The 25,531-nt window shown below is 36.3% G+C and overlaps 1 protein-coding gene across 1 annotated transcript; it reads right to left on the bottom strand.

Annotated features, from left to right (window-relative positions):
* Positions 1-491: 491 nt before the first annotated feature.
* Positions 492-13,105, bottom strand: gabrg1 (gamma-aminobutyric acid type A receptor subunit gamma1). Its single transcript, XM_051126018.1, has 9 exons — positions 12,776-13,105; positions 10,458-10,618; positions 8,104-8,171; positions 7,694-7,914; positions 7,339-7,421; positions 6,734-6,871; positions 5,091-5,243; positions 4,750-4,949; positions 492-4,262 (listed from the first exon to the last, which is right to left on the bottom strand). The coding sequence occupies exons 1-9, from the start codon at positions 12,844-12,846 to the stop codon at positions 3,987-3,989; spliced, it is 1,371 nt and encodes a 456-aa protein (XP_050981975.1). The 5' UTR covers positions 12,847-13,105; the 3' UTR covers positions 492-3,986.
* Positions 13,106-25,531: the final 12,426 nt, after the last annotated feature.

Raw genomic sequence — 25,531 nt, forward strand, 5'->3', positions numbered from 1 at the left:
TCTATAAAAACATGAAAAATCTTACTGTTCATAAACTTTTGACTGGTAGTGTATTTCACTTCACAAGATGTTAAATAATAGACTGGAAATGATACTGTGATGTTTTTATCAGCTGTTTGGACTCTCATTCTGACAGCCCCAGAGGATCCATTGTGATCAAGTGATTTAAAGCTAAATTTTTCCAAATCTGTTCTGACGAAGAAAAACACTCATCTACATCTTGGATGGCCTGAGGGTGGGTACATTCTCAGCATATTTTCATTTTTGGCTGAATAGTTCCCACATTTATTAACCTGTATAGAACATAAAAAGAAACATGTATGTAATGTATTGAATTCCTCCTTTTGTTTTACAGATTTACAGATTTGTTTTACAGACATAAGGGTGAGTAAAAGATGCCTTAATTTTCTTTCTTTTTTTTCATGACTATCCATTTAAATGTTTAATTTTGTAGATGTATCATGTATGAAGTGTTTACTCAAGTGGTCCCTAAGATGGAGTAACTCATCTTATCTTCCTCACCCATGTGTGAAATAACAATTAAGATCCATAAATGACTGAAATTTAATTTATGTGTATGTAAATGTTGTTGCTCATTCACTTGTGGCAATAATTATAAAACTAATTGCGATATTAACAAAGCATTATTACAAGAATACCCGCCAGAAGGAAAATACATTCATCCTTTTTATCCCAGCGCTTTGGGATTTCGATAAGATGCAAAATCATCAGCAGAGTTTGAGAGAGCGTAGAATTTTATTAATGTTTTGCAGGCACTGTTTTATTACTCACAGTGTTCAGAGCTACAAAAACATATGAACACGTAAAAAGCATGAAGGTCAGCATTTACAGAAGACACGACGACAACACCTAGAACGAGTGGAGAGCGGAGCGCAGAGATGTACGGTGAGGGACGGAGTCTGCTTTTATTACACACTCACGTACAGACACACATGCACACGCTCACACAGATACATGAAGGTCACTGATCTGATTATTAAAGGTCAGAAACAGATGATTTTCGACATAATCTATTTATATGCAAAAATATAAATAGATCATCTTTCGGTATATTTTTATTTGTACTATCATCTGGTTGTTGCATGAGTCTGCGAGGCTGTCATTAAGAAAGACAATAGTATAGAGTATATACAGCTACAGGGCACAACACAGTACACAACAGATGTTCAGAAAGGGAGACAACAGAGCAGTCTATGATCAAGATAACACCCAGCAAAAGACAAACCACATGGAAGCATCAAATAAAACAAGCAACAGCCGAAAGCACAACAGGAGATTGAGAAAAACACTTGTACATTTTGTGTACAGATGTTCTGAGAGCCGGGTCAAGACATGGCACTTTTGCTCGCAAGCTCAGTTCATCTGTTTCTCAAATTGAACAGGACTCTGAGATCAGATTTAACCTAATGCAAGACAAATCCATATTAAATGGCCTTTGATTTAGACTGTTATCAATGGAGAAGGCATCCGTGGTTTGTGTTATGAAGACTGTTCATTTTCAGATGCTGTAGTTTTGAGACGGGTCTGTCTAGAGCTCTTCTGCTGAAGAAAGTCCATCAGACCCGTTTCCAAATATGGGTTGATTAGCCGTAGGAGCTCAGATGAGTCATGCAATTACGCTGACAGAAATCTAGCCATTCGCGAGGAGAGACAAAATGCCGTCTTGAATACGGAAGAGAGTGATGAACTCTAATTTGTACTAAAGGACACTGAACATTTGTGAATTGTAAAGGCTGCTCTATTCCTTTTGTTTGATATATAAAAAATTACATGTGAACCCTTTTATCTTGGGCACACTGGCATTTCATTGTGTCATCTATTGCAGAGACAGCTTATTAGTTCAAGTCAAGAACATTTCACAGTATCATTATAGGCTAATTCCAAGTAAATGGCTTCTGGGTAATTCTGGAGCAGAACAAAATTCTATTCACGCAACCTTCAAATATCTATGCTTTGGTTTGTTTAGTACTCAACTGAATGCAGGTAATTCACACAGAAATGCAGCTATTTAAAAAAAAAACATTTTGAGAGATTAACATGTACATATTAGTGTAGCTAGATATGTTTTTCTTGGAAAATTAGTATCAGAAGCGACTATCTACTTTTCATTGCAAATAATAATATTTTGCTTCAGCCAGAGAGATAATAACCTGAAGTTCTGTCATATTTGCAATAGTGATGCTAACAATACTTCAGTTATCAAAAATGCAGGTGCTTTTAAGACATCACTAGGCAAGGTTTGATATGGCCTGCATAACTAATAAAAAACCAAACTGTTAGCATTTCCTTCTCACAAACCAAGATAGCTGCTAATATTCAGTTGGCATCAATACAGTATCACAGTAATTGTCCTTCTAAGATTCAAATTCTCCAATAAAAATACCAGATACCTCGGCTATTAAGACTTGTATGGCTTAAATATAACATAAAAGTCTCTTACTGAAATTTGTAGTAGAAAACCCATGAAAGGTTTACGTTATTTAAAAACTCCACATTGTCCCTGTTTGACGCATGGCTGCTGGTTTGAGCTGGTCCTTACACTCTTAAAAATAAAGGTGCTTTAAAAGGTTCTTCACAGCGATGCCATAGAAGAACCATTTTTGGTTCTATAAAGAACCATTCAGTCAAAGGTTCTTTAAAGACCCATCTCTTTTTTGCCTTTTTATAATCTGAAGAACCTTCTTTTGCCACAAAGAACTATTTTGTAAAACAGAAAGTTCTTCAGATGTTAAAGGTTCTTTATGGAACCATTTAGACAAAAAAGGTTCTTCTATGGCATTGTGAAGCACCTTTATTTTTGAGAGTTTAGCTGGTCATTAGCTGGTTTAAGCTGGTCATGTGCTAAGGACTACCTTAAACCAGCTCAAACCAGCAGTCATGCTTCAAAACATACCTAACCAGCATATGCTGTTATTTTTTAAACAAGGGTTTTATATATATTTTTCAGTAAATCAAATACCAGGTACACTTGTACAGTATGGCTAAATATAATGTAAATGATGTCTCCTACTGAAATTTGTAGTAGAAACCCCAAAAAATGTACATTATTTTTAAAATCCACAAGTTTATATATATAATGGACTATGGGGGGGTGCCATTATTTCGATGAAACGATGACAACCTGTTGCTATTTTTACCGCAATGCAATTTGGAAAATAAAATACTGATACAATGACCACAGTCACTGAAAAAGCTTGCAGGTGGCAATGTATATAAGCGTAGACTTAAACCAAATTCTGTACCATTGATTTTTCCCCACAAGGAGTCTAAACGCTCCCCAATATCAAGTAAAATCCATGCTGAGAAACTCCTTCAGTGGCTGCGGCATCATGACAAGTGTCAGCATGTTTACATCCTGCCAGGATGGCATCTAGCATTTCTTGTCTCTGCCGTTTGTAAGCTCTTTCGGTAGCTGTGGTCTACTAAATGCCTCAAAAGGTACTAGGAAGGTTTATTCGTCCACAGGTATCTGCCCATTGTTTTCTTCTCTTCTTTTCGCTAGGAAAAGCAGTGAAGACTTGCATCGCTTCTCTTGTTGCCCTTCAACTGAAAATTACAATCAAAAGCCACAATGTGGCATTGTATCAGTATTTTATTAGTTGTGTATTCTGAGTTGTGGTAAAAATAGCAACAGGTAGTGCCAGTAGCTCACTGAGTGCAACCATTTGACAAAATCGAAAATAATGGTGCACCCCATAGTCCAAAATATGTATGGATTTTTTAAATAACGTAAGTCTTTTGTAGGTTTTCTACTATATATTTCAGTAAGAGACATCATTTAAGTTATATTAAGCCATACAAGTCTTAATACCCAGGGTTTCCTTTAAGTACTAATACATCCAAATCAAGCCTCAAGCGTCCCCTTCTCTCAAAGATTTATGCTGCCAGATTTAGCAGATGGAGAATTTACAGATGATTTGCAAGTATTTCTAGAACTGAGTCCCTCTCCAACTTGCCCAACATCTTTAAAGATACAGATATCCAATCCAGTAGACAAGGTTGAAGAGGCCAAAGGCGGTTGGGAAGAATATTCGGGAGTAGGAGTCGATTTTGGAGACGTGGACATGCATTCTGTTCTCACGCCAAGCTCCGGAGCGACAATCATCGAAGCAGCAGAAGAAACTGGTGCAGTCTTTCCCATCCAGACATTCGTACGCATAATCGTCATCCTCGTGGTAGGGAGCAATACTGTTCATCTGCAGCAGAGATGTCCCTGGTCTGATGTTAACCATGCTGGGTTTCTACACAGAGGAACAGCAAGGTCACTACCGCTTCGTTACCAAAACAATATGCAGTACAAAAGCAAATGCCAGAGCTGCTGCACAGCACACTCAATTAACTCCAGACAAAAGTACAATGTGGCCTATTCTAAACGAAGCTGTGAATAAGTTAGTAAGCTTTGCGGTAAGCGATTCTTTTGACATACCATTGATCAGCTAGGTGTTTACTTGTTCTGTGTTCTAAGCGACATAAAGCCTAACATTTTATTTAAGCATCCTCATGTGACTTTTATTATATACATTTTTAAAGAATATCCTACCCATTCTTTTCAATGTAATGAAAGTAAAAAGTGGTCCACTTCTATTCACACAGACCACTTCTATAATATTTTATGGAGTATTAGATCCTTTATACACATTTTGAGAGACATGATTCTGAGTAAATGAAAGAATCATTTTTTTTTTTTAAGTGAACTGGCCCTTTAATAACAGAATGAGGTTCATTCACCTGTGCGTGGCTTGATTTGGTCTTCTTGTTCTGTCGATTGCTTGTGAAATAATGCAGGGTCCCGTATTCCATAAGCGCAGCAAAGGTGAAGATGAAGCAGACGGACACAAACAGATCCATGGCTGTCACATACGACACCTTCGGCAAGGACTTCCTGGATATAGTGCTTAGAGTTGTCATGGTGAGCACAGTTGTGATACCTAAGCCAATCAAGATGCATAGTAATTGAGCACCCCCATAGAAGCATTTCCTTTTCATTATCACATGAACTTGTGTAATGCATTCACATAATACAATGAAATGCTATTGATTTGTATTCAGTCTGAAGCTTTTTAAATTACCTAAAGATGTTCTGGCAGGCACAGCATCCTTGTTAATCCAGAAAGAGACCCAGGACAAAACCACAATCATGCTGCAGGGGATGTAAGTCTGGATGGTGAAGTAGCCCATTCTCCGGCTCAGGTCAAAGAAAATGGTCATAACCACATATTCTCCTATTAATACAAGACATTAGGCATTTCAGACACTTTTTTTGACAGCAATTATACAATTTAATAATCAATATGAAAAGATATTTTAATCATTAACTCCAAATATACTATTAATAAATAATAATAAGAATGTTAATAATAATAAGCACACTCTAAAAAGTTAAAAACAGCCCAGCGGTTGGGATAAATATTTAACCCAACCTTCTGGGTAGTTTTATTTATAACTCAACTACTGGTTAAAAATTACTGTATGGCTCGCTTAAAATAAACCCGAAATAGGGCAGAAATTAAAAATCAGACACATAATTACTAGAGGCATCAGCAATAATCAAAAGGTGAACATTTATTAACAAGCAATTAAAAAATGTTTATTATTTAATTATTATTTATTCAACTAATTGCTAATTTTCTTTTTTTAAACCAAATTTAACCCAACTGCTGGATCAAAACGTAATCGCTGGATTTGTCCATATTTCACGTAGTGAAATAGAAGCATTTTTCAGAGTGCACGCATGTATTATTTTATTCTTTTTTATTATTAATAACAGCTCATTCATTATTATGATCTACTATTATACTTCTATTATAATCTACCATTATTAATGTTATTAAGTAGTAATAATAATTATTCCAAATCTACTATTCATGATAATAACACAACAGTTAGTAATAATTGATAAAAACTAATGATAATACATACATATATATATATATATATATATATATATTTGACCCTGGACCACAAAACCAGTCTTAAGTAGCACATATTTGTAGCAATAGCCAAAAATACATTGATTATTATTACATTGAAATTTATCAACTTTTCTTTTATGCCAAAAATAATTAGGATAATAAGTAAAGATGTTCTATGAAGATATTTTGTAAATTTCGTACCATAAATATATCAAAACTTAATTTTTGACCTTCATTTGGACAACTTTGAAGGCAATTTTCTCAGTATTTAGATTTTTTTGCACCCTCAGATTCCAGATCAAATAGTTGTATCTCAGCCAAATATTGTCCTGTCCTAACAAATCATACATCAATGGAAAGCTTATTTATTCAAATTAAAAAATGACCTTATGACTGATTTTGTGTTCCAGGGTCACACACATACATTAGTTAATGTATTAACTAACATGAACAAACAATGAACAGTACATTTATTACAATGTTTATTCATCTTTGTTAATATTAGTTATTAAAAATGCAGTGTCATTCATTGTTTATGTTCACAGTGCATTAACTAAAATGCATTAGTAAATGCTGAAGTTAACATTAAGATTAATAAATGCTGTAAGTATTATTACTAATGAACCTTATTGTATCGTGTTACCAATAATAATTATAGCATCCACTCATGTATTATTATTATTAGCTTATATTATTTGAAGATTAACAATAGTAATATCTGCTTGCTTGTTGTTGTTAATTACTGAAAACCTGCTGTTATTATTTATTCAATATGCTTTTTCTTTTTTTTCTTCTCATACCAGACTGAGTGTGCGCCACATCAGAAGTGTTCCGTAGACCCACAAAGGCAAATTGGTAAAGTCTCCAGTATCGTTGGTCTGCAACCTCAACCGAACGGCGCTGCCATCTATACTGGATCTCGTTCTTTGGATACCCATCTGCAAATGGGAAAAAAAAAATCACATCCACCAGATCACATGTGACCTTTCATGTTGGTATGTAAATTATAAAAAGTTACAGTGATGGCAGAATGGCACTGAGGCTTCACACAGCAGCACTCTGTTAGACTAAAGCACAGCATGCCCTTCCCGTGCCCACAGAGGATGATGACACATGAGAAGCTGAGGCATGATGCTAATCACGGATGGAGGGGTGACATAGCCTGAGAAGAGGGGAGAGAGGGGATGGAGAGAGAGAGCTGGAGAAGGATGATATCTGTCCTCACTCATTGCAAGGTTAGAGGATGGTAGTTAGTGCAGACCTTCTGCAATGTTAAGGTTTGGCTGGCCAATATTGGCAATGCATGGTTGGCTGACAGAGGCGATGTATGGGAATTGGCTGCCCGGCAGCGTTTAGGACAGGACTGAGGCTGAGTGACAGATTGACATAAGAATTTAACACCTACAGCTTGAAAACTCCAGAGGGCACGAATGTTCATCCATGGGAAAGTTATGCAGCTTAAGGTAGCATTCCGCATTAATAGTCAACCTAACAAAAAAGATACATAGACAATAGCAAAACAAAAAAAATGTTGATTGTGACATTTAAGAGGTAGTGCACTTGTGCAGGCTTTGATATTTGTACTATGAACACACTCAGTCTGATTTAACAGTCCCTGACATAAATAAATGTGAATCAGATGTAATGGCTTAAACATGTGCTGCAACGGACAGCGAGTGTCATTTGGTACGAAAGCAAATGCTACGGGACAGGAATACGAGGACACGTACTTTTCTCACACAAACTAATGACTCTCGCACCTTAGAGTATACATCACTCTTCCATTGCTCCAGAGCCGCAGAAGGCGATTGGGTGTCGTGATCCAGTGGGCATCGGATTTACGTGAGTTGCGGAAAAAGGTGTCAGGGATCCAGATTTTTCCCACCATGTTGCTGTTGAGCATGAGGAGTTTCATTGAGCTGTTGAATTTGAGTCTGCTGTCGTACCACGTTTGAGCAAAGAAGATGTCTATGGTGTACTCCTACAAAAAAACACCAAACAATGAGAGGTCTAGCTGTTAAAGCCCTAGGTTGCTTTTGTAACTGTGAAATTATGTGGGTATTGGTTGTGACAGTGGATATGATTGTCGTGAAATGGATCTAAACGGTTGCTTAGAGTGTGGTTTATTTACAGCTGTGAACATAATGTATTGTTGTACATTTCTGCTCACCATGTTGATAGGATCTACTGGGCCTATGCTGTTCACGTACACTGCCGTCTCGATCACAGTCGGTCTCACTGGAATATAATTTCAAATATTCAAATTACAATAATTTAATCATAGCTATCAAATAAAAATAAAAAATGTATATGAATCACAATAGCAAAACAAAACAATACAATACAACACGGTAAGTGATTTAATAAAAAATGTATATTTTATGCAGCCTGTATTTAACGTTGCTAAATAAACTGACCGTAATTACTGAATGCACTTTTCTATTGTGCATGTTATTAGAAAAATATGGATGCTGTTTACACCGTTTTTTTCTCACAATTTCAAGTTTAAATCACAATTCTGACATTTTTCTCTGAATTTTAAAGGGATAGTTCACTCAAAAATGAAAAATGACTTACTTACCTCAAACCATCTTAGGTGTATATGACTTTCTTTTTTCAGACCAATACAATCTGAGTCATATTAAAAATGTCCTGGCTCTTTCAAGCTTTATAATGGCAGTGAATGGCTGTTGAGTTTTTGAAATCCAATAAAGTGCATTCATCCATCATAAAAAGTACTCCACATGACTCTGGGGGGTTAAAAAAGACCTTCTGAAGCAAATCAATGTGTTTGTTGTGTTCAAACTTTATAAACCCTAATCTCTAACTTGTGACGTTCCAGTGGATGACGTAGGATACAAGCGAATGTTCCGGTGAGAATATGCTAGTCTCGTGAGAACCAAGTTTTGTTTACAGCAAAGAAAACAATATTGGCTTATTGGCTCACAAATCCTCATTTTGTACTTCTAATTTGTGACCGGTGTTTTGTTTTGCTCTCTCCACTGCCCTTCCATGTTCGTTACTTCTTACCAGAGCTTACACTATGCCTACATCCTCTGTCATCTGCTGGAACACCACTCTCCCGTGAACATGCACACAACAGTTAGCGAAAGCTAGAGATTACAGTTTACAAAGTTTTAAATATTCATATTTTTTTTACACAAATGCATCAATTCACTTCAGAAGGCCTTTATTAACCATATGGAGCTGTGAGGAATACTTGTTATGATGGATGTTGCACTTTATCTGACTTTAAAATCTCAACACCCATCCACTGCCATTATAAAGCTTGGAAGAGCCAGGAGATTTTTTTAATGTAACTCCAATTGTATTCATCTGAAAGAAGAACATCATATGCATCTAGGATGAGTAAATCATGGGGTAATTTTAGTTTTTGGGTAAACTATCCCTTTAAATTTACATCTTGTAATTCTGTGTTTTTGTTTCTACCACAAAATAAAAACATGGGTAATTGAGACTTTTTGTCTCACAATTTAGACTTTTCTTTCAGAATTTTTGAATTTGGATCTCACAGTTGCAAGTTTATATATCCTACAATTCTGTGGTTGAAATGGGCTTTCATAGAAAAATGTGTTTGTTTTCATAAATTCTTCTTTTTCCTTTCTCTTTCTGCATCACTTAGTGTGGGCTATTGAATAATGTTAACCAATAGCCAATAGCAAAACCAATAGGCAGCTATTTTTAGCAAACTCGCATTCAGTCTGGCTCCATCCTGGTATGTAACCAATCAATTCCCAATCAGTGGATACAATCAAATTCACTGAATATCCTGTTTCACTCAGAAATACATCTCATTACAGAAGTGAAATGGACCACAAACAAATTCATGTTTCCTGCAACAGCCACACAAATTACTCAAAGCTGCCTGAATCCTCATCCTTGTGGTTTCAAAAATATTCCTGTCGCAGGAAATCCAGTCACAGAGACGTGACAAATAACACAAACTCGGCTAGTTGACCTGCAATCCCTCAGCGCTTGCTCTGCACTCTGATTAACTGAGTTCTGCTCATACTTGCACTCTCTCCCTCTATCTCAGACACATGAAACACAGATAAAGAAAGAAGATCAATAGTGATTTGGGTCCATTGTACCCGAACACCGAGATAAATCCTCTTAAATAACTGAACACGAGTCAGCTGCGTCGCGTCCAGAACACTGATGTACTGAGAATAAAGTGACCTCCGCCGTAGAGAAAAACATCAGCAAAATCCTAAAGCCTAGCACTTGTTCATTTAACACTGCAATAATGCTGATGGTAAACTAAAAATGATGATTACAGAGAAACTCTGAACTGCTTGGAGGGTTTAATTGTCACAGTGTGTTTCTCTTCATGTGGCTTCGTAATAATGATGCATTATCTTCTAATTATTCACATTTTTCAGTCACCATAAGCTGCAACACTATATTTGAGAGTCATAAACACGCCTAGACAGAATCCGCAGGCAATTTGTGTGCACGGATCCTGAACATAAGCATGCAACCTTTTCAAAAAACTGGACTTGCCTCCGATATCTGGTCTCAGTTTGTTGTCATAACCTTGCAGTAATTTGTTTAGGATAAGGGTGACGTCGCTCTCGTAGACCTTTGGTGATAAAACCCAAGTTTTATTTATGGGGACATCCTCGTAATCTTCCTCCTCTGCTTTGCTCGGGCCAAATGCCATGCTGTCATAAAAACAGAAACAAAAAATATGAGGCAATATGAGTAGACAGACAGCAGTGAGGTACATTATAGAGCAATATTACATTTAAAATTCAGAGTAGTTAAAAGAGGAGTCAGTTTATGATAGAAGCTTAAACTCTAAAGAGCCAGCGACCGGTTTAGAAAGCTAAATATGACAGACGCAGGGAGAAAGAGAGAGTTTGTATGATGAGTTTTACAGGAAGAGCAGATAAAAGAAGTCTTTAGTGACTGTAAATGCATGGGGCTGTCGTAACAGCAGGAGAGAGGAGTCTTTTAAACGAGTGCGGTGCTGGAGATACAAGAAGGAGGTTCTAATAAAAGAATGCAGTGATTAATGAAGATGTGTTCTGGCAGTGGAGGGAGGGAACAGCTGAAGGTGAGGGGTTTAAATTATCACCCACAACTCCCTCTCGCACTCGCTCTCTTGCAGTATATGGTGTAAGAGCTTCTAAATTTATTCTCTGGAGCATTATCTGTAGGTACAGACATATCGGGTATCACTTCTAACTGAAAAGTGCGCCATTCCCACTCAGTCTAGACTGAGTCTGAGGTCACAACTTTTCCATTGACGCTGCTGGCTAACAGTGCAAAAGACTGCATCTTGGATAATTTGAAGAATATTCAAAAGAAGATTTGGTTTATATTAGGTGTCTTTAGCCACTGTGTACTATAATTGTCAAGTACCGTGTATTTCTTGTCTTCACTTTACTTTGCAATAACGTTTGCTGTTATTGAGACGAGACACGGTTGAAGATTAGGGACAGGTTTAGTGGTATACTTAGGTTTAGGTTTAGGGTCAACAGTATATAATTATAAATATTAATTTAGTACAGATGTAATTGCTGCAGGTATTTTTAATTGTAAATATGCATGTAAAAACACAAATAAGTGAATTGTATCAAATTATTCATTTAAATGTTAGTACATAGGAGTTAAAGACACTTCTTATAAAGCAGTTCCCAAGATTCAAATATCAATGTAATGCTTGTTATTTGTGGAGAGAAAAAAGTTTAAATAGTAGATATAGCCAACAACAGCAGAAATACACTTGCTCGATTAACGTAGTGTACCCTCATTTATCTAAATGTGACATAAAATAGTAAAAATGTTTACAAATCTAAATTTTTTTCTTAAAAAAACTACCCAGAAAGTACATTCGAGCTTTATCTATAAACTAAAAATAGTAAAAATAGTACATTCCCATACATATGCAAATAACGAAAGACAGAAAAATCAATACGAAGCATCCCGGTGGATGAGACCCAGGTGGGTGGAGAGAATGTAGGTTATTGATCCCCGTAGGCACAGCGCTGAGCGGTTAAAAAGAAGGCTGTCAATGGGAAATACAGACTGAATATTTTCCTCAGTGGAGTATTTTACATTGTCTGGACACAACAATACCCTCTGAATGACCTCTGTGGGCCTCAGGGGCAAGCGGTAATAATCATGACAAAAAAACAAACGCCGGAATAAGAGAAAAACAGCGTTTTTGACCATAGTGGAGACAATTAGAAATGGTTATTTTTCACATAATGTAAGAGAATGAGTAATTTTATATAAAAAAACAAGTATGTTTATTCTGTTAAGCATTTACCATAGCTGCCAAAACTGAGCTGAAGGAAACCAAAGTATGCAAGCCAACATAAGTGTTAATGTGGACTACAACTTATGCATAACATTTACATTTACAACGGGGAAATGTGAAACACCCATTTAATCTAAGTGAAGATGCAAAATCAAATAGCTCGGGTTCTGTTTGTTAAATTATAGCTGATTGCTGGCTAAAGTATCCTCAAGGTTGTTTAGAGACTGACATTGCACGTCCACGCTAAAAAAAACAAGACGACATCAACACGAATGCCCTGAGCAAAACTGTCACTTACAATCTGTTCTCAAATATATTCAGTGTACACATAACTGCACGTGTCGTGATTGACAGTTATAGGTGGAAATGTTCAGGCTGATGAATTTGCGTAAAACTAAAACGTTATGCAGTACTTCAGAATACATTACAGAATCACGCCAGCTGTTCGCGTCGTGCACTGTCCAAGCGTGTGTGTTGTCGGTCAAGGACTATTTTAGTAGTCATATTGATTGCACCCCTTGTTTCTTTTGCCCCCTATGAAGCGAAAACTTACCAGACTCCAAGCAGACCGGGCAGCAGCCAAACCAGCGTCTCTTTCCTCCGGCGGCGATGCAGCACAACCATCGTGCAAACGCTCGGTTTATAATCAAACGATTTCCGAAATGAATTAAAGCTTAAAGACGATCAAACCTTTGAGAGATTTAAGCGATTCTTAACGTGGTGGTTAAAAGCGTCAGCGTATGCTGTCAGTTGCTGTCTAGACAAATGCATATAGCTGGAGCCTATAGTCTTTATGTCAGGCAGCAGACGCGGTGTGGATGTGAATGGTGAATGCGGGATTTCGCTGATTGCGGCACCGCTGCGTTCATCCAGCGTTCTGCTGAGTGAGACGCTCTCGATGTTCCGGGAATTATTAGAAACTGCCTTTAGAAAAAGAGCTGACTGCTCTACCTCAGAGAATTTACCTCAAGCAGTGATTTATGAAACCTTTACTTAGTTTTGCTGTTGTTGGGATTAATAAAGTGACAAATGCGACATTTTCAATGGCGTTGCACCAAGATGTGCGAAAGTAGCCTACTGTGACCAAACTTGATCTTAAACATGATCTTATGTAATGTTGTTTTTAATGGTGTGTGTGAATGAGCTATTTTTTAGGTTAATTTTTTAAAGCAATTTCCTGTCAGTCTCCTTTAACCAAAATACCTTTTGCCATCTATAAAACAGGCTAACTCATAATAATTATAAACATTTAATAATGATTAAGATTTAATAGTGATAATGGCAATATCCACCTTATTCTTCACCACGGAAGTAAGCCTATAGGCGAAACTTCCGGTTCATTAGCCACTATAGAGAAATAAGGAGAAGAATAACAACGTGCAGTAAACAGTAAAACTGTTTGCACTACAAACCGATGTGTTTCTAATTAAAATAATACATTAATATAGTAAGACATGCCAATTTGCAATATCAAACTGCAAAACAAGCTGTTTCGTAAAGCTAAAAATAGCTGGACGCAGATGAGACTGGAAGCCAGACCCATAAAAATAACAAATGGCCACACCCGCTCTTATGGGGAAAATAAAGTGGATATGCCTACATCTGCTTTGTAAATGTATGTCAAATTCTGATCTGGAAGAGCTCAAGAGGTGTATATTACGGTAACCTGCTCAGGCCAACGAGATTTCTGTTCATGAGCATATTTGTTTTTTTTGTGTTTAACTTTTGTGGTTACTGAACCGTTGTTTGCATAGACGTAATTTACGTAATTTCCACTTTTTGCCATGGTTGATATTGTCCCCGTCACTTTTTTTGAAACATCTCGTGGCAAGGATATTCCTGATGTATATGAAACATATATGACATTCGTTTCTGTTAAATAAGCTGCGATCTGGCGCTGGAATGTTGTTTTTAAAATCATGCTGAATGTTTGCGGCAATGTTTTTAGTGATAGAACATGCTCTTGTGGCTCTTGTGCAGTTTCACACACCAGTGCTTCAATCTATCGCTTAAACGTTGTGGAGATTTTCTATATTCATTCCAGCTAAATGACAAAACAAAACACAAATGGTGTCCCTGTTCTGCATATATGATTACTGATAAAAATCTCTGATTTTAAAAAGGAGGAAAAAATTATTGAGCAGATTAGAAACCAAAACCTCCAAATTGGAACCAAAAAATGACTGTTTAGGAGTATGAATGTTTATTGCATATCTATGCATTTATTCACTGACGTGAAGAATTTCAGGCATAATACTGTCCTATAATTGTAAAAAAGGCAAAAACATCCACCCACTTTTTATAACAAAGTTAGGCCACTGGTTGGTTGGGTTTTTTTTTTATTATTATTATTTTTTTTTTTTACATTCTGGAGGGTTTAAGGCTTATTTGGAGAGGGGTAATCAGAATTTTTGTTAGTTTCAAATTTGTATTTGTATTTTGTAAAAGGATACTTTTTTATCCTTAGCTAATGTTGAGATGTTTCTGTAAGGAATGTAAAACCTGAAATTTTCAAAATGATTGTTGTAGGGACATAATATCAGCCCTCATAAAGAAACAGCTTATCCACCTTATTTTTGTAAAAGTGGGTGTGGCCATTTGTAAATTTTATGGGACTAGCTTCCAGTCTCATCCGTGTTCAGCTGTTTTTAGCTGTACAAAACAGCTCATTTTGTTGCTTGGTATTACATATCTTATTATTTTAATCTGTTATTTTAATTATGAACACACTGGTTTGTAGTGTACTGGTTTGTTTTTACTGCACATTGTTATTCTCCTTGTTATTTCCTTATAGCGACTAATGAACCAGAAAATCTCACCCATAGGCTAACTTCCGTGTTGAATGATCACGTGGATACATCATACAAATTATGCTTTCGAAATGCTTTCTGTAAGGGTTAGGTTTAGGGGACAGAGTACAATATAAAAATCATTATGTCTGTGTGTGTGTACCTACTTAACCATATTTTGAAACCAACTTTGTACTTTGAAGCGAGTTAAATCTGATCAAATCTTGTCAAATGTCGTCATTTGTAAAAACTCATTCCCCTTTAGATTGATAGGTAAATGTGTGTGTTTAGGGCTGTGTCCAAAAGCTGAGGCAGCTGACTTGATGCCTCTCTGCCTTATCAGGCAATGACTTTGCAGGCCTCATTTGTGCATGAAGGTGCCTCACAAAACCGTTTTTGATCGGCCTTCTAAGGCAGCATGACAATTTAATGATCTACAGCACAATAGAGAGAGCTTTGGTGCTAACTAAGCAGATATATAATTACTACAATACTAATTTCTCACTAAAATTGTCATCAAAAGTGGTCAGAGTTGGACATTTACACACAACTACTGACTGCAACTTTCAGATGCCATTTTTATTTTTAAATCGAACACAGAGTATTGTGGGTTATCACAGGCAGCGAAAGATACATCTATGCTACCTTCAAAAAAAATCGATCAAATGAAGGTATCTCAGACAGGATGTAAAACGATCTTTGGGTTCAGATGTGCCTTGTTGCCATCCTACCTCCATATGCTACCTGTGGAGGCAGCATATTTCAGATTTCACACGCAGCCCAGGAGTGCTCCTGTTCGCTCTGCCTTCCTCCTCCAACACACCTGTTTGTAATTTTCAAGTGTTCTTGAAGATCTTAATTAGATGGTTCAGGTGTGTTTGATTTGGTTTGTAGATGAACTTTGCACGTAGATCTCCATGTGCATGTGCAGCGAATAAATCAACATGAATGAAACAACATTTCTGTATTATCAAATGTTTAGATGATTTCATTACATTGAAAATAAAGCTAAAAAGAAACCAAATTACAAAGATGAACAAATTGCAAAGCAACAGACCTTTACAAGACATAGCCATTTCTGCTCTATTTTAAGACACCTTTGCAATATTCATGGCCATATATGGCTTCATGATCTGGAAGATATTCACCTCTTGATAAATATAGGCTAACTGACTGTTCATTCAGCTTCATACTCCATTATTGTCAGCACCATGGAGAGCTCCATGTAGCAAGAAGAGCAGAAATACAGGGGTTGGACAGTGAAACTGAAACACCTGGGTTTAGACCACAATTAGTATGCCGTTTGGCCTCCTTTTGCAGCCAATACAGCATTATTTCATCTTGGGAATGACAAATACAAGTCCTGCACAGTAGCCAGAAGGATTTTGAGCCATTCCTTTCGCAGAACAGTGGCCAGGTCACTATGTGATGTTGGTGTATGAAAACATTTCCTGACTCGCTCCTCCAAAACACCCCAAAGTGGCTCAATAATATTCAGATCTGGTGACTGTGCAGGCCATGGGAGATGTTTAACTTTACTTTCATGTTCATCAAATCACTCTTGTCACCAGTCTTGCTGTGTGTATTGGTGCATTATCATCCTAATACACGGCACCACCTTCAGGGTACAATGTTTGAGCTATTGGGTGCACATAGTCAACCTTCACACTCTGCTCTTATTGGTGGAATGTGCGATCAGTAAAGACTGGCCACCAGGCTGCATAAATATAGCCATGAAACCTCCAACACTATATTGGCCAGTGTTTCAGTTTCATTGTCCAACCCCTGTACACTTGCCTAAGCCTTATTCCTCTTCTCTTGCCATCATTTCTTGAATTTTGGAATCAGACCATCACTTGAATTTGTTTAATAGTTCATAGTAATATTCTACTATAATGATATGTTGGCTGTTTCCATTTATATTTGATTATACATTTCTCACAGAACATTTAAAATGCTGGAATGATTTCAGTGTAAAGGCCAGTGCTCTGTTGCAGCCCCTCTTCCACGATCACGAAGTACTTTGTATTCAGATGTGCTTTGATGCTCTGACATAAATGAAAGGAATGGAAAAAATCTCTATTATTTTGTCAGCCACTAACATTGTGAATCAAAATGATGTGGACCTGAGATATTCCCTGCTGGACTACACATACACACACACTTGCAAGCACATTTTAATAACAGGATGATGAGGTCTTACAAGCACAATATCCTAATCAGGATTTATAGCTTAACATAACGGTTGAAATACTCATATATCATCTGTGTAAATTAGTTTTCAGTAATCTTTAGTGTCTAGTCCACTCGATAAACCCCTTAATATATTAGTAGTGTTATAAAGTTTTAATACCATAATAAATGGTATTTGTCTGCCATAATAACATGCACAAATTTACTGAACCACTATATGTATAGTACACACTACTACGTAAACACAGAGAACAAACAGTCAAGTTCTGTCACACACTTTAAGCATCAAAGCCCTGTGCATGTCCCCTCTGTTGCCAGGCAACTCAACCAACTCCTTATTCATGCTTGGCTGGTTTTCTGTACAGGAATCCCAACCCCATTTCTCTCCACGTTTCCCCCTAGTTTTTATCTCCCATCCAGCAACCTTTTATCTATCTCATTTTTTTTTCATCTCACACATAAACATGCATGCATAAACATGGGCACAGATGAAATCTGAAATCTGATTTTCCGTCTGCTCCTATGGTAACCTCCAATGCATTACACTGCCAATTTCAGTGTCTTACATGACACATTTTTTGATGTTGTATATAAGTGTTATTTTAGTATTACTAGTAATATTTTGAATTAGATTGTATTTCAGTATTTTTAGTTTTAATTTAATAATCACGTTTTGGTCATTTTGTTAGGCTTTTTCATCTAATTATGTTTTTTGAATATTTCTACTTAGCGTTAAAAGAATGTCTAGTGCTTTTTCATGCATTCTGACTTGATTATGCTGTTAAAGAGTTGGATTCTCATGCTGATGCAAAAATGAATTGGATTTATGACAGAGTACTTCTGTGCCCAATACACTCCTTCAGAGTGTTTTTTATTTGTTTGTTTGTTTGTTTGTTTGTTTGTTTGTTTTTTTGAGTATGTCATAACGTCTGTGCAACTTCATAAAGCGCGGGATTTCCTGTGTGGGCACTTCTCCTGGAAGAGCACTGCACGTATCAACCTAAGGGTGCGTTTCCCAAAAGCATCTTTAGCCAACTATGGTCGCAACGTCCGTCGTTACCAACATAGTTCAACGATTATGTGTTTCCCGAACAGCAAACAGCGTCACAAACCTGCATAGTTGGAACTACAGCTTTCGACTTGTGGTTAGAAGCATAGTTCCTTGTTATAAAAACATATGGGCTCAATAAATGATGCTCTTGGGCACAATAAACAAGCTAACATGCAATACAATCTATATCTTTCATTTGATCTAAATATAAATGCATTTTAATCTATGTATTTTTTACACTTCCTCTGCAAGTGCTGTTTTTTAAATGCGCATGCGCATAAATGCCTACGGGAACCCGCGATGAATCAAACATCAAACAAAGCGAAATGACAGGGAACAATAAAATAGAAAATTAGTCATCAGGTGCCATGTTCAATATAACTGCATTTTAGAGATCTCTAATAAGTTAAATAGCATAAGTTACTACTCTGTGATGTCATTAACATGGCACCTGATGACTAATTTACTATAATTTTTTCATGTCATTTCGCTTTATTTGATGAAGCTTACAGAGGAAGAGCAAAAAAACATATATTAAAATGCATTTATATTTAGATAGAATGGAAGATATAGATTGTACTGCATGTTAGCTTGCTTATTGTGCCCAAAAGCATAATTTATTGAACCTATATGTCTTACTAACAAGGAACTATGCTTCTACCACAAATCCAGAGCTGTAGTTCCAACCACGTAAGTTTGTCACCCTGTTTGCGAATGTTCGTTTTAACTATGTTTTGGGGAAACAATGAATCGTTGAACTATGCTGGTAACGATGGAACTTGCGACGATAGTTGACTCTAACGATGCTTTTGAGAAACGCACCCCTGAGCGAGAGCGGAGCATGTCCATCAACATGCTTCATTTAGGTTACGGAAGTCGTCGGCAGTGCTTAATCGTGAAAGATCTGTGATTTTGTTTCTAGTTCACTAAATCAACAATGTCACCAAAGAAGTGTGTTTTTGGTTGTGAGGGAAAGACAACCTTGTTCAGCTTCCCAAAGCACCCAGTGTTAAAGGGGTCATCGGATGCAAACTTCACTTTTACATGTTGTTTGAACATTAATGTGTGTTGGCAGTGTATGTACAAATCTACCCTATAATGATAAAAATCCACACTGTAAAAAATATTTCTTAAAATTTAGGGTAAAACGGCAAATGTGGTTGCCAGAATTCTACCGTAAAAAAAACGGTAGCAACATTTTATGTTTTGCGGTTTTCATGTAAATTTACAGGTAAATACCATAATTTCATTAACTGATATAATGTTAATGTACCAACCTATTGAAGTACTGAAATCTGTTTTGTACCTTTATAATACACTGATAACCACCAAAAGAAGGTGGTGATGAGAAAGTCAAATGATGAACCAAAGCTCATCACAAACAGCTTTTCAATATTAACATATAAAAGGTGCACAGTGTCATTCACACAAACACTAAACACCATCATGGTAACACACATGAAACTGAAATAATGCATAAACATTAATTTAACAACATTAGATGTAACATAGAACCCTAATGCACAAAACAGCTAAGAAAAAACTAAGAAGAAACGGTTATTTCAACAAAAAAACATCAAATTAAAAAAAAAGTATCACAGGGAATTCTGGGAATGTCAGTTTACAGAAAATTTCAGTGTTCACTGTAAATTTTATGGCCTTTTACTTTTACCTTTTACATGCAGTGGTTTGTAATTAATCTGTACAAATAATATCCCCTTTTTCAAATCACGCCATTCTCAGATGCCTGTCGGTGTGGCATCACACCGACAGAGGCCGCTCCCACGATAGTTGAATGACATGAGCGTTTTACCTCAGAACAGCTATACCTCCAGTTTGACCTCCATTGTTTCGATGCCGGAGCAGGGATGTAAGTTAGACAAGAATATCTCAGATGGAGTGATTGAAGTGTTGTGTTGCTGGATGTAATATAATGAACATAGTGGTCGCTGAAGATGCAGTGGATTACGTTTGTTTGTGAAGGGAATGCGCCTCCCGATCTACAAAAATGCGTCTATGTTTGCACAAATCATTCGTGATCCAGCTTCACTTACAGCAGAAGTGAGTATAAGGTTTTTTTTTTATGAATCTCTGCAATCACCTTTCCTAATAACATGCTACTTAGCAAGTTTCGTGGCTAAACACTAAATGGGCTAAAGTAAACAATCTCCGAGCACAGCTCATCACTCCACAGAGAGAAGAGAGGGGCGGGGCGAGCAGAGCTCATTTGCATTTAAAGGAACAATCCCTCAGAATGGGATGATTTTTGCAGAGCTCATTTTGACAAGGTAAAAAGGGTGTTGTTTTACACAACCATTGAGAATTTTTAACCAAAGTATATTATAGACTTTTCATTAAGACCCTAAAGAATCACATCAACTTGTGGAAAATGGGCATCTGATAACCCTTTTAAGGGAATTATTTATGTGGATGTCACAGCTTGCAGACGATTTTGCTATGCAAAAGCTGCATATGCTCGTGACTCTTTATCTCTGCCTACGGCAGGCCCAAGGCAACATTTCTACTTTTAAACTTTTTTGTTTACGTTTTTAAAGTTTTTCAACAAATATTTTAATTAAAATACAAAACATTGTTAAATAGTTTAGGCAAATGATTACAAACATCAGACATTAAAAATTTGCAACTGGGAATTTTTATTCTGACTTTTTTCTCACAATTGCAAGTTTATATCTCACAATTTAGACTTTTTTCTCATAATTGTGATATACACTCGCAATTAAGTTATAAAGTCAGAATTGCAAGGTATAAATGAATTGTGTGATATAAATTTGCAATTGCAAGTTTATATTCTGACTTTTTTCTCACAATTACCAGTTTATATCTTGCAATTCTGACTTTTTTCTTGCAATTCTAACCTTTTTCTTAGAATTGTGATAAAAACTTGCAATTGCGAGTTACAAATACAGAATTGCAACATATAAACAAATTGCGAGATATAATTTCAAGTTTATATTCTGACTTCTTTTCTCACAATTGTGAATTTACGTCTCGCAATTCTAACTTTTTTCTTACAATTCTTTTTTCTCAGAATTGTGAGATATGAACTCACAATTGCAAGTTATAAATCTGAATTGCAAGGCATAAACGAATGTGCTAGATATAAATTCACAATTGTACGTTTAAATTATGATTTTTTTTTCTCACAACTGTGAGTTAATTTCTCACAATTCTGATTTTTTTCCTCAAAATTGTGAGAAATAAACTCAGTTGTGAGTTATAAATTCCAATTTCAAGGGGGGAAAAGACTGATATGTTTTCAGAATTGTAATTCTGAGAAAAAAAGTCACAATTACAAGATGTAACTGAAAAAATGTCAGATTTGAGTTTATATCTCACAGTTTTGACCTTGTAACTCACAATTGCGAGTTTATATCACGCAATTCTGACAAACTATTGTAAACTACAAACTATTTTAAAATGTTAAAAAAAGTTTATGTAGAAATTTTATTGTATTTAATTTAATTTCAAAAATACTGTAGAAAACAATTTTATAGCAAGGTACTGTAAAGAGTGCTTGTCCATGTGTTAAAGAAAACAATAGCTGCAATATAGTTCCACTGAACAGCTATTGTAAAATATTAATGCCACCGAGTTGTTGTCCCTTTGATTGTTCATTTATCATAAGTGACAACAAATCAAATCTTGAAAGGAAAGCGCTGTGACATTGTCAGTCTGTTGGAGAGGAGGAATGCAATTAGGAAACAATGAAATATATTCTCATTAAACAAACAATTATAATTTGGACCAGCAGCTCTGCATACTTATCAGAGATGTTCAAACATTCTCTACAGGTGTCAGAGGTGAAATACCATATTAGTTCCCGTTATGTGAAAGAATAAGTGATTTTGTTTTGTTCTCATATTGTTTTTTTTTTTCATCACGACTCGCATTGTTAGCTGAGGAATCCATTGTAAACGTTAGCCAGTGTTTGTGAAGGCTTCAAATGGCTTCAGCCTGTTCCCAGACACAAGCAAATGCACTTGGTTGAATGCTCTGCCTCTGTGATCTTTCACATCCGATAAACCCTCACGACATCCTCACAGACGTCGCTTAAGGCAGAAGGCTTTGTTAATGCCACCTGACAAGAAGTCAGCATCAGTTCCACCTTAAAAGGGGCCAATAAATGAAATCCAGCTTAGATTTTGAGTTTCCCCCTCCAGGTCAAGTCTGTGTGTGTGATGATTGTGTGCACAAATGGATACATCTGTTTTGACAGATGCTTGTTTGTACCCAAAGATATGCTTTTCCAGAAGGTGCAAAGGAGTGAGAGGGAGGTTAATGGAGTACTGTCTTTCTCTGTTTAGCCTCGTGTGGGCATTGATAGCTGTATCTCATACGGGCAGATACCGATTCCATAACCAAAAGAGATGAGCTGGGAGTGCCACCGTTATGCTATTAAAGCAAGATTTTAGATAAATGCGTGCGGATTCCCAGTTCTCCATTCAGTGCTGCTAATCTCAAATTCTGCTGGTTAGTCAAAGCAGAGTCAGCTACACAAAAAGCTCTCAGACAGAATGGAGAGATGGATGAAAAAAGGCAATGAAATGCAGAAAGACAATATGGATTGTGAGTCTAGTGGATTTGACCAGATGCAGGCTTTTAAGAGCAGGTAAATAAAAGAAGCAGCCCGCACACGGCGAACTTATCAATGTGTATTGACTAGCGCCACGTCAGCTCACAGTGCCGTTCCACTGAGTGAAATTTAGACTGTAGTTAGGTTTGTGCCAGGGTTATGATAGATAACTAAAACCATATAAACATTTTTGACACATTTTGTTAACATAAATGTTAACTAAAAAAACATTACATTGCTTTCTCACCAATGGATCCTCTGCAGCGAATGGGTGCCGTCAGAATGAGTCTAACAGTGCATTAAAAATAAATCACAGTAATCCACAAGAAATCCAGGCTCCATTCCATCAAATAACATTTTGTGAAGTGAAAAACAAATCTGTCATTAAGACTTTTTTAGCTTCAAACTAGAGGTGTGGCAATATACCGGTATTGACGATAACCATGATATTTAAATAACGAAATATCGCTATTAATTAGGGGTGTCGCAATAGAGAAAGAGCAACGTGTCATAATTTGATGTACGCAAATGCAGAATATAAATGTTCTGTCCTTTTCTCTATGATTGTTCCTTGTAGGAATTTATCAATGTCTAATTTCCAATTTTCCTTTTCTTGTACGTTTTTTACAAGTTCTGCAATTAAAATAAATAAATAAATAAAATTATATATATATATATATATATATATATATCCCAGCCGAGGAAGAAGGGTCTTATCTAGTGTAATGATCGGTTATTTTAATAAAAATAATACAATTTATATACTTTTTAATGTCAAACGCTCGTTTTGTCTTACTCTGCCTGGACTGTTTTTGTTCCAGTTCATGACAGTTAGGGTATGTCGAAAAACTCCCATCTCATGTTCTCCCTCAACTTCAAAATCATCCTATATCTCTGTTTTACCTTTTTTGTTAAGGGTGTTTGATCTTCTTTGCATGTTCACTTTGTAAAGACTGGGTTGGAACTTCTGCAGCAATGTAGGATGATTTTGAAATGATTTTTGAAGTTGAGGGAGAAAATACGATTGGAGTTTTTCAACATACCCTAACTGTCTTGAGCCAGAATACACAGAGCTCAGGGAGAGAAAGGCAAGATGAGCGTTTGAGATTAAAATGTATTTAAATTGTATTTTTTTAATGAAAATGGTCCAAAACAGTTGAAGACTTCAGATGCAAAACCAGCTAAATCCATATGACATCTTTCTTTAAAAAATGCATTTTTATCAGCCTCAGATGTATAGGTTTCTATGTAGGTACCGGTACTTCTGATTGAGCTGAGGTTGGTATTTTAGTGAGTTTCAAAAAGTATTTGATGGACATATAATATGTGTCGAGAGCATTCACTCAGCATCATCTCATTTTTGACCGAGATGGCTTTCAGCTGGTTTTGCATCTGAACTCTTCAGTTCTACACAAATATTTTGGTTGATTTTGATGTGAGAGGACAACAGGGGATGGACTTCCTCAACGTTCCTCCACTGTAGGAAGTGTTATTATGGATTATGGCCTATTATTTTGTCCAGAAATTATGGTTTAACCTTAAAATGCTTAGATGATGGATTTGTTTCTTACAAACATGCAGCTTTTCACTTCACAAGACATTAACCGATGGACTGGAGTCATGTGGATTATTGTGGTGTTTTTATCAGCTGTTAGGACTCTCATTCTGACGGCACCCATTCACTGCAGAGGATCTATTGTGAGCAAGTGATGTGATGCTACATTTCTCCAAATCTCTTCTAATGAAGAAACAAACTCATCTACATCTTGGATGGCCTGAGGGTGAGTTTTCATTTTTGGGTTAACTATTCCTTTAAAATAAAGTACTAAATAACTGAAATAAAAATGAACAAAAACTGTATAGACATTAAAAAAAAATAATAATAATAAAAATGACAGAACGCAACAAAATTACTAAACGTTTTCATTTAATAAGAAAACAAAATACATAAAAACAAACCAAAACTAATTCAAAATTTTAATAAAAACTATTTCAATGACACCAAAATAACACTGGTTTGGTTTTTTAGCAGTAAGGACATTTTTGAGTCGCACAGTGTTGAAGAAAGGGCCACAAACATGATCACCCACACAAAAGGAGAGTAACTGAGCCATGTTGGCTTTGACAACACTTTATTTTAGTCAACAGGGGAGCTGTCTTTTTGCCCAGGCAGAAAACTGAGAACACTATGGCAAATTGAAAAGCTGTTAAAAGTAAGCCCACAGTAGTTCATTCAAGCGTTTACACTTGTCAAGATTGTTGATGTTAGTAATGAAAACTCTGAAACTGTTTGACAGATGATATATTGAGCGAACAGTACATTTTGATTCCCATTTTCGTAGCATCATTAGGCATATGTATCATACTGAGAAGCCCATTACTACCATTATCTGCATTAATCATGAAAGCTTCAATAGACATATATTGAAAATACTATATGAACAACTGTCACTGTCACTGTTGCAACATTAAGCTAATGTGAGTGGACCTTAGAAGACCAACATATTGCTCTCATTTCAACCCAAGCAAATTAAAAATGTAAATCTGCCCAAACTATTTGGGAAAATCTCAGCAGCATTTTCCATTCACTGTGAACCAAAGAAACAGCAGTGGCTCAAATGCAGTGCTAATTCCACTTGAGACTGTGCTCGTGGATCAAAGTGTTCACAACAATACCAAGCA

This window comes from Labeo rohita, chromosome 13 (assembly GCF_022985175.1).
Source record: "Labeo rohita strain BAU-BD-2019 chromosome 13, IGBB_LRoh.1.0, whole genome shotgun sequence".
Taxonomy (NCBI): Eukaryota; Metazoa; Chordata; class Actinopteri; order Cypriniformes; family Cyprinidae; genus Labeo; species Labeo rohita.

What these genes read in the sequence shown, in the direction of transcription:
- gabrg1 (XM_051126018.1), bottom strand. Translation starts at nt 12,846, where the DNA reads ATGGTTGTGCTGCATCGCCGCCGGAGGAAAGAGACGCTGGTTTGGCTG. An exon ending in AGAGTGATGTATACTCTAAG is followed by an intron (nt 7,422 to 7,693) that starts GTGCGAGAGTCA and finishes CTTTTTTGTTAG; the next exon opens with GTTGACTATTAATGCGGAAT. An exon ending in CCCTCTGGAGTTTTCAAGCT is followed by an intron (nt 6,872 to 7,338) that starts GTAGGTGTTAAA and finishes TCCCATTTGCAG; the next exon opens with ATGGGTATCCAAAGAACGAG.